Here is an 18,314-nt window from a genome sequence, read left to right as displayed (position 1 = left end):
TAGAGATGAGCAAGAAAATGAGACCATAGAAGTTTTAGGATTCTGGAGACTAATTATAGAATGCATGAAAGAAGTTCATTCTATCCTTTCACACTGTACGAAATTCAGTTGTCATTGTAATACCTCACATCCAACTCATGTCATCCTATTTTATATTCCTTATCCTGTCACATTGCCAACAACCACTGCTAAATTTACTGAGTGCAAAGTAATACACCCAGTAACTATATCTGAAACATCACTGGTCACTGTAAGGACAGCACAATAACCAGTTGTAGTGACTTTGTTAAAACTTGTGTAACACAAGGTATAATGTGGATGGTTATGGTCAACTGTTAACCAGCCCTAGCTGCTTCTCTGAATGCAGAACAGAACATGCCAGGGAGTGGAGTCAGACACAGAATAAAATTAGGTGAATTTTGGATTGTAAAGGCAGTGCTCTGAAATATCTTGACACACAGTTGGACACTAAGCCATAAAAAAACCATAAGTAATATAAATTGTGTTCCACATTTGAACTGTGATGAGTTTAAACAAGGGAGTAGTTTTAAACATTGGTGATTTATGAAGTAGAGTGCTGCCATCTTGTGTCAAAAAAGAGGAAAGGACTTTACAATTGGTTATTTTTTTAAGGATATGTTCATTAGTCAATGACAATTGGATATATGCTTATATATCTAATTCACCACATCTATAAGAACAAGTAATTTAAGATTATATCAGCGCAAATGGTGAACAGCAACTGCAAGTCAGAAATTTGAAACATAACTCCTTTCATGCTCGTTTTTTTTAAAAAAAATTCAAAATCAGATTTCCTCAACTCACAATTGAGGTTCAATTGAAGACCCTTCAGCTCATTTGACCATATTTCTCCAGAATACCCACTTTGCCTTTTTCCATCAAGCCATTTTGCTGTTTGTTAAATCAAGTCCTGCACAGTAACTAAAACCTAGCACTTGGTCAGAATGATTTCCATGGATAGGACAGAAATTGGCAGGAAACTGAATTGCATGTGCCCATGTCCTCAAGTACAATAAAAAAATTGTGACAATGCATGAACCAGCAGTTATCGTTTAGATCAGCCTGAAAAATGTGCTTTTAAAAAAATCTGTACTTTTATTTTCATGAGAGATCCATGTCTATCCTTGGAGAGACTCAACCTCGTGAACAGGATGACCCAGTCTTTTGTGCTATGCTATTTTTGGAAGATAAATGGCAAAACTGTGACAAGCAATGAAACCCTGTAAGGAGGACATCACATAAGGATGAAATAAAAAAAAAAGGGCCTTCAACTCCCAACAGTTTTCTAGGAGTGAGACAAGAAAATAGTAATAACTTTGTGCCAGTAAATTGAGGCCAGTGGGAGGGGAGAGAAAGAGAAGGAATTTAAATGTTGGATCAACATTTTGTAATAGTGTATTAAGACAATTGAGGACATTTGCCATTCATCCACTGAACATTATTTTTGAATCCATTCTCCACCCGAAATGAGCCATAAAAAAAAACGTTTTTTGAAGACAAATCAGTATGTTAAAAAAAAGTATTTCAGAAGGAGAAACAAGAACTCACACCATTTTCAACACAAATGTGGGAACTATTTTATAAACAAAAGCAGATTACATATGTACACTTTTTACAGTAGAAAAATTGTCAACTAAAACTCACATTATTTCATTGCATATGAATATTACATTTGGTCTGCCAGTGTGGCAAGAAAATATCCCTGAAATGCTAACTTTTTAAAATATATATATGTATATAAAAGGGGACTTTCTGAGAACACCAAGATTAAGGATTTGGTGAATAGACGTCCCTCGAAAATTTGACTTAATGCATGTGGTCCATTTTGTACCATGTACCTGGAGATTTTGGTTGAAATTTACATCAAGGACTGAGAAATTAAAAATACATTGCATTTTTCATAAATTAGAAAAATGTGCTGCATGATAAGGGGATGGGGTGAAAGCATTTACTACCATAAAACGTATTCTGTGAAGAATTCAATAAGGCGTTTCACTAGAGCTGTCACTCAACAGCTCTTCTGAACAAGTAACCTTTTAAAATGTGTTTTGATTGTGCAGACATGATTCGGATATTTAGAAAAAGAAAGGAGTTTACAAAGACTCATTATCTATAAAATATGGACTCGTGCTCTGTGCAGAATCTATAGAAAAATAGACAAGTACAGATTATTTCTGTACAACTCTGTAGGTTGTAATTTTTCAAGCAACTTTAGTGAAGCACTTTAGATTTTAAAAAATCATTTTAAAAATGTTACTCTGGTGCAAATACCATCTTATTCAATGGAAAATGCAAACTGCAAGAAAATGTAACTTAGCATAATTTGCAGATAATTAGCAGATACAGTGCAGTATATCCAGGTTCTCAGAAAATCCTACAGTATTCAAAGTTTTTCTCCAGAATGCTAGTCTATAAAGCTTTATGGTTGCATCCCTTTTTAAAAAGTGTTAATCCACTTTGTGTTAACCGTGTTATAAAGCACAGTCAATCCACTTTACAATATATTCTGTAATGCACTTTGAGACGTCTCAACAACGTGATAAGATGCTCTATCAAATGCAAAGATTATTATAAATTATTATAAAATAAATAAACCAGTTGACTGTGTTAACATGAATCTCTCAGTTCTTGAACACACGTTAAAAAAATGCTGAAATTGGACACGGGCCCATAATTTTTTTTATAATACTTAATGTGCTCAAATACTTTATAAAATATTTTAAAGGGGTTCCTGGCATTTCTTGTAATGAAGGATTCTCTTCAGGAGATACGTGTATTTGGAATCAAGTTCTAACACATGCATGTGCTCAGTTGCTAGGAATGAACATTTCCAAATCCAACTTCTTATTCAGATGGTGTGAAGCCAAATCAAATATTGTGAGATTTGGGATTTTTTTTAAAGCTGGATCAATGCTCTGGAGTCAGTGTGAATCCTCAGAACTACAGATATCACACTATATCATTGGATGCTTCTGCAGTATATAATGCAAAAAACTGTACTGTATATTGACTATCAATATGGAAAGCAATGTAAAATGCTGGGAGAGAAAAAAAATCACCAGTGGCTAAACAAAGCTGAAACCATATCCCTGAATCAATCCGTATTAGCTACGTTTTGCTGAAGTACCAGATGGGGTGTCTAGTTACTGTAAGGTACTCCATATTATAAGAGATTTAAAACCGGTTTAATCTCATTCTGCAAATTACGCTTTTATTGGGATGATCAAGGTCTGGCAGTACCACCAGAGCAACAAACGGGCTGTGATCCACAACAGCTCATATTGCTGGCTGAAGGATACTGTAGTGGCAAGTAGAAAGCACCGAGTAGAGCTGTTTTTTAAAAAAAGTTATAATGATATATACATTTAAATTCTACATGTATCTGATGGGTGTAAACATTGGAACAATTGGCACCGCTTGCTTTGAATTTCATTTTCAATTTATACAGAATGCAAACATTTGTGAAACACCATTCACTCACACACTTAAAACTCAAACAACATTTACAAAAGGCACCAACCAGTATTTGCTCATTACCTCCATCAATGGAAAACAAAATCTATTAGTGAATTTTAAATCCATCTTTAAAACAAAAACAAGCTAGGACATGTTGTATATATTACAATTCAATTCTAAATTTAACAAAAAATGGCCAGTGCAGAGCAAATAAGTCATAACCTTAATTAGTGGAAAGGATATTCATGCTGTAAACTTTAATAGCTGCCATTGATACTGGAAGAATTGTGCAAAACCATGACAGACTTATTATTGTATAGCAAGAAGTTATGGCATAAAATCTGAATAATTTCTGCAAGTGTTCGGTTTGAATTGAGATAAGGAACTCTGTCCAAATATGCTGAAAATGACCAAGGTAAACTAAAAAGCTTCTGCTATATGGTGTACAACCACCCATGGATTTCAAAGTTTCTGATACACGTGGTACTCCATATTATAAGAGATTTAATTCTGATGCTGAGTTTTTACTGCATTAAGGCTACACTTTCATTTGAGGTTTGCCTCAGCAGTTGGTTCTGAAAACTGAAGTGCACTGGGTGACTGGGATAAGCACCACTGCAAAAAAAAAAAAAAAAACTGAAGATCCCCTTCCCCCACATAAATTAGTAAAAAATAATGTGCATATATAATCCCTGCAGTATAAATGTAATCACTTTAGTTTTTTTAAAAAAAAAGTTCTTTGCTTTAACAATTAATGACTCCATCCCATTAAGTGACTAGCCTTGGCTTTTTCGGTCATCCGTCGCACCCTGCCTGATCTTGACATACCAAGGTTTAGAGGTTCATGAGCTGGTAGGAAACCATCATCATCATCAGAGTCATCATTGTATAAAACTGTCCTTCTACCTTGGTTTCTGGTTGTTATGGTAGACCGTTTATCAAACCGATCAGCACAAAACTCATCCTCAAACCCATAATCATTGTCCAACAATCTTGCCCGTTTATTTCTGTTGATGGTCTTGAAACCTTTGAAGCCTTTTCTCCTTCTTCCTCTTCCTCTGCCTACACCTGTGCTTATTTTTATATTTCCTTTCCCTTTTCTTCTTACTATCTTACTATAATCATGATCTCCTTCAATGCAGTCTTTATTGGAACCAGAACCCAATTCTGACCCACTTTCAGAACTTGTACCAGGTCTTGTCGTTTTGCTGTTCAAGTGTGGAATATCTTCCATCTCCCCACTGTTTCTATTGTCTGAACTACTTTCCTCTGAGTCACTTATAAACTTTCTCTTTGCAGACGTTTGCTCTCCATGACCATTGACGAGAGGACCATTAGAGGATTCATCTGAGAAGGAAAAAAGCAAAACATACAAAATACTTATTTTACCTTTAAAGGGAAGCTAATGGTCAGAGGGAGTAAACTTTTGATTGAATTACTCCCAATTTTAGAATAAAACAGTGAAGAGCCTTCAGATGGACTTTAGAGATTCCATGGCACTATTCAAAAAGAGAAGAGTCTTTCCCCCAATGTCCTTAAGATTGAACAATCAATCCTGAAATTGAAAAAAATGGTAATTGACTTTTTTTTCAATCCCAGGATTGATTGTTCAATCTCAAGGACATTGGGGGAAAGACTTCTCTTTTTGAATAGTGCCACTATTGCGTGCAAATTGGCCGTTGGGTTCGTCTACATATACAGTCACTACGCAGCACTGTAGCTATATCAAATGCAAGGATTATTAAAAATGGCCCCTTACAAGCCTCTAATATCATTTTTAATATTAAACCGGTCACAACATTTTATCCAAAGACTAAATTAGAAACTTCTGTGCAATGTGCATTCTGTTCAATACTGTTTGCAACACACTGCAAACTTCAGAAATAAACACTGAAATCAAAATGTTTAAAGATTTGATGAAAGTTCAATGGATTTAAGTTTATGACGTGTTTGCAGTAAAATGCTTCAATGTTGTATTCATTTTTTACAAACTCTTTCTGAATTTCAGAACAAACCCACACCTACCTCTTTGACTGTGCTTTCTTTTTGGTCATCTTTCCCCTCCCCAGCCCCCAGCCCTTGCTTGGGTGCCCAGCCTGTTCTGCTAAGCGCTTTAAGACATCCTCCCACCATGAAAGGTGCTTGCATAAATGTAAATTTGCATTATAATGCAAATCCAGCCTTTCAAAAATACAATAAAATGTCACCCAAATCACCTAGGTGGACACTGAAGTTTGAGCTGAAGTATGTGAAATGGTGAAGGCTATACAATATGAATTTGTACTGCACTTCATTACCCATTTTGTGTTGAGCAACTTAGTCAGCAATATTATTCAAGGGCATTGTCAAAGATATATTCTTTGCAAACTAACAACCTAGCTTGCAAGTACGTGCAACTAGCACAACCCACTCAGGGCTATTAGTAATACTGCCAGCTTCTAATTTGTTGCAATTGTCACCAGTCAACTGGACTAACATAATCAAACTTTTAATAATAATAATCCTTGCATTTGATATAGCGCTTTCCACATCGGGAGGATGTCCCAAAGCGCTTCACAGAACACTGTAAAGTGAATTGACTGTATATTTGCAGGCGAACGCGGCAGCCAATTGCGCACAGCAATGTCCCACAAACAGTCATGGATTGAAAATGACCAATTTTATTATTGTTTTTGGAGGGATTATTATTAGGCGTGTGGAGCAAGGAAACTTGCCCAAGGTTTCGCCCTGATCTGCCTGGAATTGAACTCAGGTCTCTCGCTTGCAAAGCAAGTGCTCTAACCACTGAGCTACAGGACTCCACAATAAAAATATACAATAAAAATAATCCTTGCATTTGATATAGCACCTTCACATCGTTGTGAAATCTCAAAGTGCTACACAGAATATACTGTAAAGTGAATTGACAGTAGATTTTGTGGGCGTATCAATTACAAAATAAAAATTTGCTTTGTCACCTTGCTTCACTGGTGTAGCTGTGCTCCTGGTTACTCTGGTGCTCCCAGGCTCTGAGTCACTTCCACACTGGCTCTGTGCATCCCACTGAGGGAGTGGCAACAGCTGCTGAGTCTGAACCTCATCAATGAGTAAACCTGAGGGATCATCGGTTTCTGAAGCTGAAAATCAAAATCAGTTAGTGAACTTGCAATTACAAATAGCAACCAGTGGGACTGACGCACCTGGGCTTTAGAAATGCGCACAAATTAATAATCTTTCGTTGAGTTGAGTCAATTGACTGAAAGCTAACTTTGACTAGAATTTGGATTCTCACCTTGAGATGATCTTGATGGGGTGGCTCGAGCTGAACAGGACGGTGAGGTATTCAGTTCTGTTTTAGGTGAAGTCTTTGCTGGCTTGTTCTCTAGGCTGGAGGACAAAAAAAATTGTTCAAATTATATTTCAGGTATAAAAAAAACTTCCCAAGAACCTCTATTATCCATAATAAAGGGACACTCTCCCTCCATTTAGATAAATTGAGGTTCTGCCACAGTTCGGTGGGTGGTTTCTATAGCCATTTCAAGATCTTAATCTCATCTTTTTTGTAATTTTCTGAAACCTCTGCAAATAAAAATATTATTCTGAAAAGTATAATTTTGGTTGTTCGAACTAATGCAAAACCTTTCACACTCTGACACAGTGATGTGAAGTAGCTTTCAAAACTGCCAGTTTTCGAACGTGAAAATTATGCCATTGTTAAATTCCAGTTTGTTTTTCTTGGTACTACCTTGTGGGATCATTGGGGGAAACATCACATTTAAAATGATTCTGATCACTGGTTTCTGATTTTGTTTCTCTTCCCTTCCCCCTCCTCACTTTCACACTCCCAAGAATTGATTGATGAGAAATGAAAGCGTAATTAAGCACCCTAACTCTGCTGTCCAGGTGAATTCCAGCAGCACTCACTACCCCAGCTATTATTGACATCAACCCACTGTAGGTTTAAGTATCTGGATATTTGATACACTGCATGTAAAGGACAACAACAGCTTGCATACGTGTGTGTATATGTATATGTATACACACACACACACCACACGCACATATACACACATATATAATAATCCTTGCATTTGATATAGCGTTTTTCACGTCTTCTGGACTTCTCAAAGCGCTTTGCAGAATAGATTGAAAAATGAATCGACTGTATATCTGTGGGCGAAATGCGGCAGCCAATTGCGCACAACAGTGTCCTACAAACAGTCGTAGATTTAAATGACCAATTCATTATTTTTTTTTGAGGGATTATTATCAGGTGTGTGCAGTGAGGAAACTTGCCCAAGGTTTCACCCTGCCGGGAATCAAACCCAGGACTCCACATATATATTATATAGAACATAAAAATATAGTGCCCTTCATGCAAAAGGTGAGTTTTTGTTAAAGCCCATCATATGTTTAAAAAAAATGATTTTGCCATTGTATCAGAAGCAGGAAGAGAGTCACCAAAGAAACATACTAATCAATTAGCCCTGCAGAAATAAAAACATTGCATCTTAAGAGTATTTGCATTTTGATGTAAAATTAACACATTTCATATTCCCAGTAAATGGAAATGGTTGAATTCAAACTCATGACATGCAAGGCAAAACCTTTTCCCAAAAGTAGCTGAATTATTAATTAAAAACAGAAAATGGGAGTGCTGAACACTGCAGTGTTTCAGAACACGCACAGCAGATTGAACTTATATGCACCAGTCATAGCATTTGTGTTGTAAGTGTCCCTGGTTATTTTTATTCATTATAAAAGTCCTGTAGCTCAGTGGTTAAAACACTCGCCTCGCAAGCGAGAGACCTGGGCTTGATTCCTGGCAGGGCAAAATGTTGGGCAAGTTTCCTTACTCCACATACCTCTATTTACCTAGCAGTAAGTAGGAACCCAGTTGTTGGTCGATTGGCGGATCGCTTTTCTGGGGGGTATAGTTCTTTCAAAAAAAAAAAAATCCATGCCTGTTTGTGGGACACTGGTGTGTGCAATTGGCTGCCGCGTTTCCCCAACAAAATATATGGTCAATTCACTTCACAGTATATTCTGTAAAGCACTTGAGACATCTTGAAGACATAAGGCAGTATATCAAATGCAAGGATTATTATTATTTATTTGTAGAAATGCATATGCTAGCGAGGCACACAGAATATTTAAACTTTTTTTTCTTACCTGGATGCTCTGCTGCTACAGTGTGAGCAGCTCTTACAGTTGGACCGAGAACTGCTCTTGCTGCTGTTACTGCTTTTGCTGCTGTCGCTGCTACTGCTGCTGCTGCTGCTATCACTACTACTATTACTGCTACCACTGCTGCTGCTCCTAAATCGTTTCCTGTACTTTCGCTTCGGTTTATTCTTATTTTGGCACTTCAAGGCTGACTTATAATCAGAGATGATGTTTTTCATTTGCGATTCAAATAAGGCTGATAACCTGAGTGTCATGCTGTATATCTGTAAGAGAAAAGAAAATCGCAGCAAATAAATATCTACAACTTACATTACAGCAAAAAAACACAGGATTTCCAATCTTCAGGATACAAGCAGTCAAAAATGTTTAGATCCAGATAGTGTTAATATAAGCCAGCAGTATTTTCATAAGTACATTTTTGTTTATTTCTTGTGATTAATACATTATCCACTGCAAATAGAACACCATCAAAAAATACTCCCAAGATCACTAAAATTATTTCGGAACAATATAAACAGATCTTATAATTTACGAACAAGAAGCTCATAAAATAAATGAATCAGAAAAATAACTAAACAACGATGTGGATGCTTTTCATAAATTAATCTCCCAGTGTGGAAAGATTAGCAGTAAACATCTTACAAACCTTTCCAAAAGAAAATATTCGCTTTACCCTTAATTTCTTGTTGGGCGTGTAGGCTTTGGAGTTGCTGAAAATTAATTGAACATCTTTGCAGAATTCCATAGGAGTTTTGTAATTTCCCTCTTCAATGGTTTCTTTCACAGTGCCGAAGTCCATTGGAGTATCTATTATATCCCTGTAGTCCTGTGGAGGGAATTGGCGTAAGAAATTCAATATTTGATAATAAGACGTTATTTTTTCTAAAAGACGAGTGCTGTAATTTCTGGTCTAGTTAAGTAATTTCGAGTGAAATCTGCAGTACAATGATCCATCCAATTATACACTAGTAACTGATAACTGATGATCAGGCGACAAACACCTGCTCTTATCAACATAGCAACACAGAAAAGATTAATTGATGAATGCATTCATCCTCAATACTGAAAATAAAAAGTAAATTATTTCATCAGCAATTTAATGAATCATAGTAACGTACTGCTTCAATCACCTTGCAAAGCTCCAATTACTTGGTTTGAACTGGAAGCTAAAAATCTGCACTGGGTTAGGAGTTTGTAAGGTCTACAATGGCACTGCAGTCTACCATCACTGCTAACTGTAGCAGATGCAGCATCAAGCTTTTAATTTCTTTTTACTCCACTTCCAGAGGACTCAAACATTTAAATCAATTTACATACATCACCTCTAATGCAGAACAATGTATTTGCTGCTCATGATACTTTCTCAATGCAAACTGAGTGACCACTTATTAAACATCTTTGTCTTGTTCATAAGCATGATTCCCATCTGCCTATGGCTCACTGTTCAACTCGCCTACAGTACCTTTTTATTAGCAAACACTATATTATAATTATCCTGCATTCTAAAATAATTCCCAAAATAAAGTCATACAGGATATGCAAAGAGGTCCACTGGTTGCCGAAAGGGTTCAGAGTCTTCACACTGAATGAGGAAATTCAGAAATTCTCTGCATTGTTCTTTCCAAGCGTTCACATCAACACACATTGCTGGTCTCTTGTTCAGTTGTCTTGGAAGCCGATGCTAAGATAAAATAAACCAAGAAATTAAACTAAAGTCTAATGTATAATACTAATTTCTACCATAACTACAAAGCAGTTTTAAATTTTATTATTTTTCCCAAAGACCGACCAACACAGAAACATTTGGGAGGGAAAAATAAAAATAAAGCAAATCCCTTCCAACACCACTGAAGTGCTTGTGGTGTGAAGACAAAGATACATCATGAAGAGGTTTCTGATGTGGACTCTTCATTCTGAGGCATGACATTGAATGAAGAGGGAAAAGATCAGATAAGAAATATGCTGGAACATTTAAGAATATTCAGTTTTTATATAAAATGTATATAAATATACATTCCATGTCAAACTGTATATTAGTATCTGGATCAGCAAATGTCTAACAGATTTGTAATAACCAATCTGTGATTACTGCAATGCTTTTACTAGTTCAGAAGTTTAACAAAACATCCCCAATATCTTAGCTAACCCTCCTTTTTTTAAAAAAATGACAAATACTTGGAAGGAATTTTATAAGAAGCATTTATATTCTCACCATTCTGTCTGAAGAAGTTCCAGGAGCATCAGAATCCAAATCTGTTCCAGCTTCCTAATTAAAAATAGTTAATTATAAACATCATTTACACCCATGTGATCTTTTAAGAAATGCATCTTTGTTGACAAATAACATTTACACACATTTTCTGTATGTTAATGCATATTTCAGTTTCGAAATTCTATGTATACCACAAAAAATGCTGCTGACCTCATTGAACGTGTATGGCTTTGGGTTCATGTTAAGCATTCAATTAGTTTCTTAGTACAATAAGACATTTAGCTAATAATTAAATGCAGATTGCAGATATATTCTATTTTACATACGAGGCAGCAAGTTATTTTCCCCTTTTCTTGCAGTTACAACTTTCATTTTCAATTTAAGGTCTTAAAACTCAAGTCCAGCCCACCACACAAACTTTCAGAACAAGTTCCTTGGCTGAAATGACAGCATGGATTAAAGAATACAAAATGACATAATTTGACAAATAATGCAAAGAAGTTAATTATCCAAACTCTTGGGAATATATTTTACCTCATCATCTTCATCACTGCTATGTTCCTCAGTCTTAATTTTATCATACAGCTCCAGTATATTAGTGCAGCTTTGGTCACTAAACAGGAAAAAGGTTAAACCAACCGCAGTATAAATTAGAAAAATTAAACCAACTACAGTATGAATACATTGTGAGTGTCAATGTTTGTTGCAATTATTTGGCATAGTGAGATCACCAACTCACCCAATAAACAGAAGTAACACATCAGTACACATCTTGGCTGACTTCACAATAGGACTGCCAACCTCATTGAAAGTCCTAGCATTGTGTTCAATGTATCTCACTTCCCATATCAGTGCAGAGATTCTCCTAGAATTCAGATAAAAGTTAAATTCATACTTCATTCAAATCTAACACAATGTTTATCATCACTGAAGTGCCAACAGATTTTAAGCAATACGATGCCCACCTATAAAAACGGTTTTCTAATTTCTTGAGGATGGTGTTGAAATCAGTCATATATGAAACCACAGTGCAATACAATGGGTAGGCACAAAGATCCACTGGTGCAGAAAATGGTGCAGCTATTTCTGTAAAACAAATCAATGGTGCCTAATAATGCATACATTATTGCATAAACCAAGAATGGTACTATTTATAAAATATTTGAAGTAAACAATCGCAGAAACAGTATATTTGATCTTTTTCAAACTAAAGAAAAGCTGCAATGTTCTAAAGCAACTCTGAAGGCGCTGGATCATACCAAGTGTAAGTAGTTGATTGACTCCCTGAATAATACGTTCACATTCTTCATCCATACTGCAGGAACCCCATTCACCATCCTGAGGTTTATATAACAAGTTTTTAACTTCCTCTGGATCAACCGGAACACTAGAACCAACTTCATCAGGGTAGGTAGCTGCAAATGACCACACACCAAGTTGAATCAGAGAACCTGTACTAAATGTTGTACTAAGCACATACTTCGTTTTAAAAAAAAGCAAAAGACAAATCAATTAAAAATCAGGTTAAGAAACACTGCCACCTCTAAAGCAAGGTTGTACTTATTAGCAAACTTCCACAACCATGGGTCTCTCCATTAACATTTGAACAAATTTGTATTGATTGATGTCACACAGTAATCTTTGAACAATTTAGTTATTGTATGTATAGGGATACTAAATGTATGCAGAGGAATTACTATTTCTAATACTGAACTATTGGAAATTACTGACGAGTTTTAAAAAAATTAAAGCCATCTTACCATTGTCAGGAATTGGTTCCATGTCCCAGGGACTCATCTTTTCCAACTCACTATTGTCCCAGCTAGAAAGAACATATCAAATTTAGCTTTAAAAAGGATAAGAGATACAAAGATCTGTCAAAAAGCATAAGACACAAAGAGTGAAATTTGCAGTTATTGGCTAAAGGCACTCCAAATAGCAGTCTATTATCAGGCAAGCAAGTATTCATTTTAAATCAAACTCTAAATGTGTCCAATGCATTTTTCAAGTATGGTGTTCCCAAATCTTCACCTGATGCTTTCTCCCACTTTTAGTAAATGAAACAAGAGGGACTCCATTGCTACTTAAAAACAGTTGCTGGCACACCAAGAGCTTCTGGTATGAAGGCACATAAGTCAACCACACCTCTGGTACACCACAGGTTCACTGTACATCCATACTCTTCAAGAACAAAGGACAAAAATAATGCTACATTATTACTATTGTGTATATATTTCTTCCAGATCCCCTTTTAATTGCCTAGCATCATATCACCTGCCCACTGCTGAGACCATGAGTTCCAATAGATACAGTTGCTCTGAATCACAATCATTTATCTCAGAAACTAACACATATAGAGACGAGAGAGAGAATCCAGTGTCTTTTAGACCAAGAGAAAACTGCATTTTTCTTTCTCTGCAGTACTGAGTGGACGTCGAATTAAAATGATTCCTTGGTTTATGGTGTGAATGTTCTGAACCCATCTCATTTCACCACATTCCGTACTCTGTTTAAATCAAAGAATTCTTAATAGTGGTATTATAGATAACAGAAAGAAAATAAGTGTCTTACCAGACATTGTAACACTGGAATAAACTGTCAGGATATTCGGGCTGAAAGGGATGCTGGGTCTCCACTGAACCAAACCACCAGGCATCGTCTATTATACTGCGGAATCTGTCCCCTGGTAAGGTAACAGTCAAGTTGAAATATTCTACTCCTAAGGAATACTTAATAATGATTGCAATCTAATGTTCACCTGAATGCGCATCTCTGTGATAGGACAAAGAAGTTCTTTGTCAAGGAGAACTCAAAAGATTTAGTAAGAATCTAACAAACTGGTGCCGTGCTCAGACAGAATTATACTTATGTATCGAGACAAGTCTGTAGTGAATGCATTACTTGATTTACAATCATTCTGAGGGGAACAAAATGAAGCAGCGCAGGTTTATTTGCATGCAGGAAAAGCAGAAGATAAGAATCCTTGCATTTGAGATGATCACAATAAGGAATTCAAAATAGTTCAGCAAAAATTAAGAAGCAATAATAAAAATTAGGCTTATGTTTCCCATGAATGTTCAGCAATTTTCCAAGTTTGAAGCTTGGTTACTGCCTTATGTATAGTTCTTTTGTTTCAATTTCACCACTCTGTAGCAGAGCTTTAACTATGATATTGGGAGACAGATTATGTGCAAAGTGTTTGAAACTCAAAGTGAACATTTGTCTCAGATCCCATTATACTAAGTTTAATTATTCCCATTAGAAACTAAGGTTTGATCTTAAGTAATATAATTCTCCTCCTAAAAAGAAATATTAAGAAGAAAATTCATCAAAATGTAACGACAACAATCTGAGTAAACTGAAATCTTAAAAACCAAAAAGATTCCTGCAGCTACTAGCACGTTTGAGACAGGTGATAAAGGTTATATAGCAAAACATGACATTTCAGCTATTTTTGGCTGGCAAATTCAGTGACAACAGCAATAACCCAATCCACACATGGATCCTCGTATAGATAGCCATACAATCTTAAATTAAGAAAAACATAGGTACCAAGCAAAACTCACCAACTTGCCAATTTCTGTTTTTTGCTTCATCGTAAAACTGACGCAACACTAAGAAATCGATGACATCTGGCATATCATGATACCTGAGAAATGAAGAAAATATTAGGTACAGTGGCACTGGCAAGTATCACCATTACAAGGTTTGAGCATTCACATATTCAGTTTAAAAAAGAAGTTTTAAAGATTAAAAATCAAACTAAGTTTTAAGTTGGGTCTCTGGGGAAACAAGTTGAAACACCTGTACCAGAACAGCAATTTTATGCAACAAGTGCTAAACAAATGTATAATTCTGCAAGAGTACTAAATAAAACACATGTAATAATGTGTTTTAGATTATTTAGTCAAAAACAAATTAGCTATCCTATTAAAAGAAGTTTAAATTCTGAGTTGCATGCGATTACTTCCAAACAAACTCTTCAGTGGCTGGTTGTATGCCGCTTTATCGTGTTGAAACAGCCTTTTTTTTGTACCTTATTTCTACCTCCAATCAATATATCCCCATGTTTGAGATTAGGAACATAAGAGTATGAACGTTTCACTCTGTGACTCAATGCTATTGAACCTTCTCTGGCCCGCCCCTCCAGCTTCTCTCTCAAAAACAATTATGGATACCAATTTACATAAAATGATAATTCCACAAACTCTTTACTTCTGAACCAGGTATGCTGCTAAAATAAACAAAGCTAAAGGTTCTGTTTACAAGTAAACAATTGAAGTTTAGCATTCTCACTTCACCAGGACAAATGTGCACTTTTGAGCTATGGTGAAATTATTAGAAAATTACTTACTTAATAGAGAAAGATTCTCCACTCATTTTGCCAGTGATGGGGTCTAAAAGAGAAAGCTTCAGACAGCATAATGTAGGTGGCCCAATTTCATACTTGATTCCAATAACTTTCACAAATTCCTGCTCCTATTTTTAGGAATAGAAAGTAAAAAAGTATTCAGACGTGAAAATGTAACATTTGATTGCAGCATTAAAAATGGATACAAGGTTTATAATTTTCAACGTAAAACATGGCAGAAATTGTAATGTGGTCGTTATATTATCAAAACTTCTAATTTATTTTAAGCTTTCTGTTGTATTTTAGTATTCAATAGTTCAGGGAACTTGAATCCAAATATCACAGGCTGTACGTTTGACACAATGTACTGCTTTCTGCTGCCTGAGAGTTGGTATATTACACCTATAATTGTAACTTGCTCAACATAAGTTCTGTACTATATACGACTGTGGAGCGCTAGATTACTAGTTTGGTGGGAATTAAATGGAATACTCTCCTAAAATAACTTACCACAACAATCAATCAAAACTTCCCAAATACTTCTTTTTAAATGAGTAGTTACTGCAACCTTTAGAGTCAAACTTATACTAACATTTGAAGCCCATATCAAAACTGGCATGTGTGCTCCACTCAGTCAATCAGAAACGATAGATTTCCCACATTCCTGCCAACGAACAAGTTGTGTTGGCATAAGAGAAGGTGGTTGGGAAGGTGAAACATGTAGGTAATGGTATCTGGAATATATGAATACTTAAATTTCATTTTGTATGTGTAGATGATAATTTAATAATTTACTCAAAACGCTACACTTTCACCCAAAACATTTGATAAGTAATAGTGCTCTGCACTTTAAAGTTTAAGTGCATTATTTTCATGAAACGGAGTCAAGGATTGGTTTGGCAAAAATTGTGATAGATATTTGTTGTGAAATGTACTTTTCTTAGCACGAAAAATACACTTCTACCTAACCCTAAACTTCTAAAAATCAAGCAAACTAACCCATAATTTTAAACATTATGTTTGGATTCCGCAAGGCTAAAGAAGTAGAACAGTTCTATTTTGTTAGCCATACACGGTTCAGTTTTAAAGCTCTAAAAAAAAAGAATTCTACCCATTACCAACATTCCTATTGATGTCAATGGTTGCAACTGGAGAAGTTGAACATAAAATATCTGGTCTGACGTGACCTCTTACCAACTGTTCTAAGACATAAAGCAGAGTAACAAGATGTAAAGGAGTCACCAATATACAATATATGTAGGACCAAGGAACATGTAGAAGAATGGGCTTGCCCTATAAACAACCATACATACCCTGAGTTCCATTTTGTTCCATGGTTGCTTCTGAAGGTGTACACTGTAAATTTTTGCTTTTTTAACTGCTTTAATATATGCTTCATGCCCTTGACGAAAATACACAGCCTACAAACAATAGATAATTTTCAGTTAATGTCTTGTAAAGGAAGCCATTTTCTATCCAACTGTCATATTGATCAAAAACATTTTGTTGTGAACTGTGGTGAAAACTCAGATATGTGTTTAGCTTCCCTCAATGGTTCAGTTGATTAAAAAAAAAACTACTCCATTGAGCTATATAAACCCAAAGGTCTCAGCTAAATTTTGGGGCAAAATAATAGATCAATAATAATAATAAAAAATAGAAGTAGGCACAGGACTGCACCCAAAGACTCTCCATAATCGTCTGGATTCAAATAAAATTGCTAAAGTCCTAATGGTAAGTGCCTGCAGAGCTTGACTCAGCAAGTCAACACAGTAATTTGGTTGCATAGAAGAAAACATTTCTTCTGATGGGACAATTCTGAAGAATAGTATTTCAGGAAACTCCTGCAAGAACTCTCAATTCTAAAAGCAAACATCTGGAATTATGTGCCTCAAAAGAAAAACTCACCTCATCCCCCATCTGAGGGACAAACGGAGACCTACGGGGTACTGCATCTCGGATCCAAGCTGGGGGTATCCACTCCTCAGCTGGCTCACCCTCCACTGCACGGAGCTCACTTGGCTTCTGCAGATGATCATAATTCACATCAAATTTTACCTGTAATATCTTAGTTGCTGAGCTGCTAGTCTTTGTTTGAAATGTTATGCATTTCTATATATCTAAATATTTCCAGTACAAAACAGAAAATTTAAGCTCCTATTAAATGTTCAACACAAGCTGCTTAATTGAGATGGACAAGTCACTGTCAATCATGGAAAAACAAAGATCTGATGACCAAAAAGTATATCAGTGAACTCCTCCAAACTTATGCAAGTAGTATCTTTATTTACCTTTTGTTTTGATTGTTTGGGCTTCTTGCGTTTTACAGGTAATCTTCCTTCCATTTTCTCATCCTCCGAGCTGCTGCTGATGTGCCGTACGGCTCGCCTCACTAATCGCTTGGGTGGTTGGAGGTTAATACCAGCATCAGTTGTCCAATCCGAGTACTCACTTGAAGAGTCACTGTATGTAAACAAAAAAAAAGGAATATTTTTAGTTTAAAACATTCTATCAACATTTAGAAAACCAACAGAAGTTTGCAATTAGTTATCCAATACCTTGCAAATTATGTTTGTATTGGATCACCAAATGTCCTATCAAAACTAAAATAGTTTTTATTTGAACGAAACAGATTACGTTTAGTAGCTACTTTGGGATTTTAACCAACCAATGTTAACAAATTCTGATGAACCATATTTAAAACAATCTTATTTCAGAAGAGTAGGGAACATTTCTATATTAAAAAAAATTAAACCCAAATCTACACCGTAGCCAGAAAACTGTGTAGGTCAGTTAGGCTTTGCGTAAATAAAAATGACAAATAAAATGTAACTAAATGGTTACATTTCAGATTTTTACTTATTGAAGTTATATTTACCTTGAAGTGCTTTCACTCTGCCACTCTTCTTCAGCCTCATCAGAGGACCCATCACTTCCATCTACTGTCTCAATTTCCTGTTTGCATAAAAACAAAAGACCTTCTGATTTTCAAAACTGGCCCATAGTTTGAGGTTTAGTTTTGTTTTAAACAAAAGCACAAATGACGTGACAGTATAAAAAAGAAATGTTGATTTGAAGCAGCAACTTGTCTTTTCAAGTTGTTGTAAT

At 35.7% G+C, this 18,314-nt stretch overlaps 1 protein-coding gene across 1 annotated transcript in view; it reads right to left on the bottom strand.

Annotated features, from left to right (window-relative positions):
• Positions 1-1,592: 1,592 nt before the first annotated feature.
• brwd3 (bromodomain and WD repeat domain containing 3) overlaps positions 1,593-18,314 on the bottom strand; it is a 36,180-nt gene continuing 19,458 nt past the window's right edge. The window contains exons 22-40 of the mRNA XM_042340660.1: positions 18,085-18,161; positions 17,498-17,669; positions 17,115-17,231; positions 16,520-16,627; positions 15,210-15,334; positions 14,422-14,504; positions 13,427-13,538; positions 12,616-12,677; positions 12,115-12,270; positions 11,821-11,941; positions 11,595-11,720; positions 11,390-11,468; positions 10,856-10,909; positions 10,175-10,324; positions 9,290-9,469; positions 8,629-8,906; positions 6,749-6,843; positions 6,435-6,593; positions 1,593-4,824 (exon numbers count right to left, since the gene is read on the bottom strand). Of these exons, the coding sequence (XP_042196594.1) occupies positions 4,229-4,824; positions 6,435-6,593; positions 6,749-6,843; positions 8,629-8,906; positions 9,290-9,469; positions 10,175-10,324; positions 10,856-10,909; positions 11,390-11,468; positions 11,595-11,720; positions 11,821-11,941; positions 12,115-12,270; positions 12,616-12,677; positions 13,427-13,538; positions 14,422-14,504; positions 15,210-15,334; positions 16,520-16,627; positions 17,115-17,231; positions 17,498-17,669; positions 18,085-18,161 (2,850 nt within the window). The 3' untranslated portion in view covers positions 1,593-4,228. The remainder of the gene's footprint in view (positions 4,825-6,434; positions 6,594-6,748; positions 6,844-8,628; positions 8,907-9,289; positions 9,470-10,174; positions 10,325-10,855; positions 10,910-11,389; positions 11,469-11,594; positions 11,721-11,820; positions 11,942-12,114; positions 12,271-12,615; positions 12,678-13,426; positions 13,539-14,421; positions 14,505-15,209; positions 15,335-16,519; positions 16,628-17,114; positions 17,232-17,497; positions 17,670-18,084; positions 18,162-18,314) is intronic.

The sequence above is a fragment of the Callorhinchus milii genome, unplaced genomic scaffold (assembly GCF_018977255.1).
Source record: "Callorhinchus milii isolate IMCB2004 unplaced genomic scaffold, IMCB_Cmil_1.0 Scaffold15, whole genome shotgun sequence".
Taxonomy (NCBI): Eukaryota; Metazoa; Chordata; class Chondrichthyes; order Chimaeriformes; family Callorhinchidae; genus Callorhinchus; species Callorhinchus milii.
This window is presented reverse-complemented; position numbering and strand designations above follow the sequence as displayed.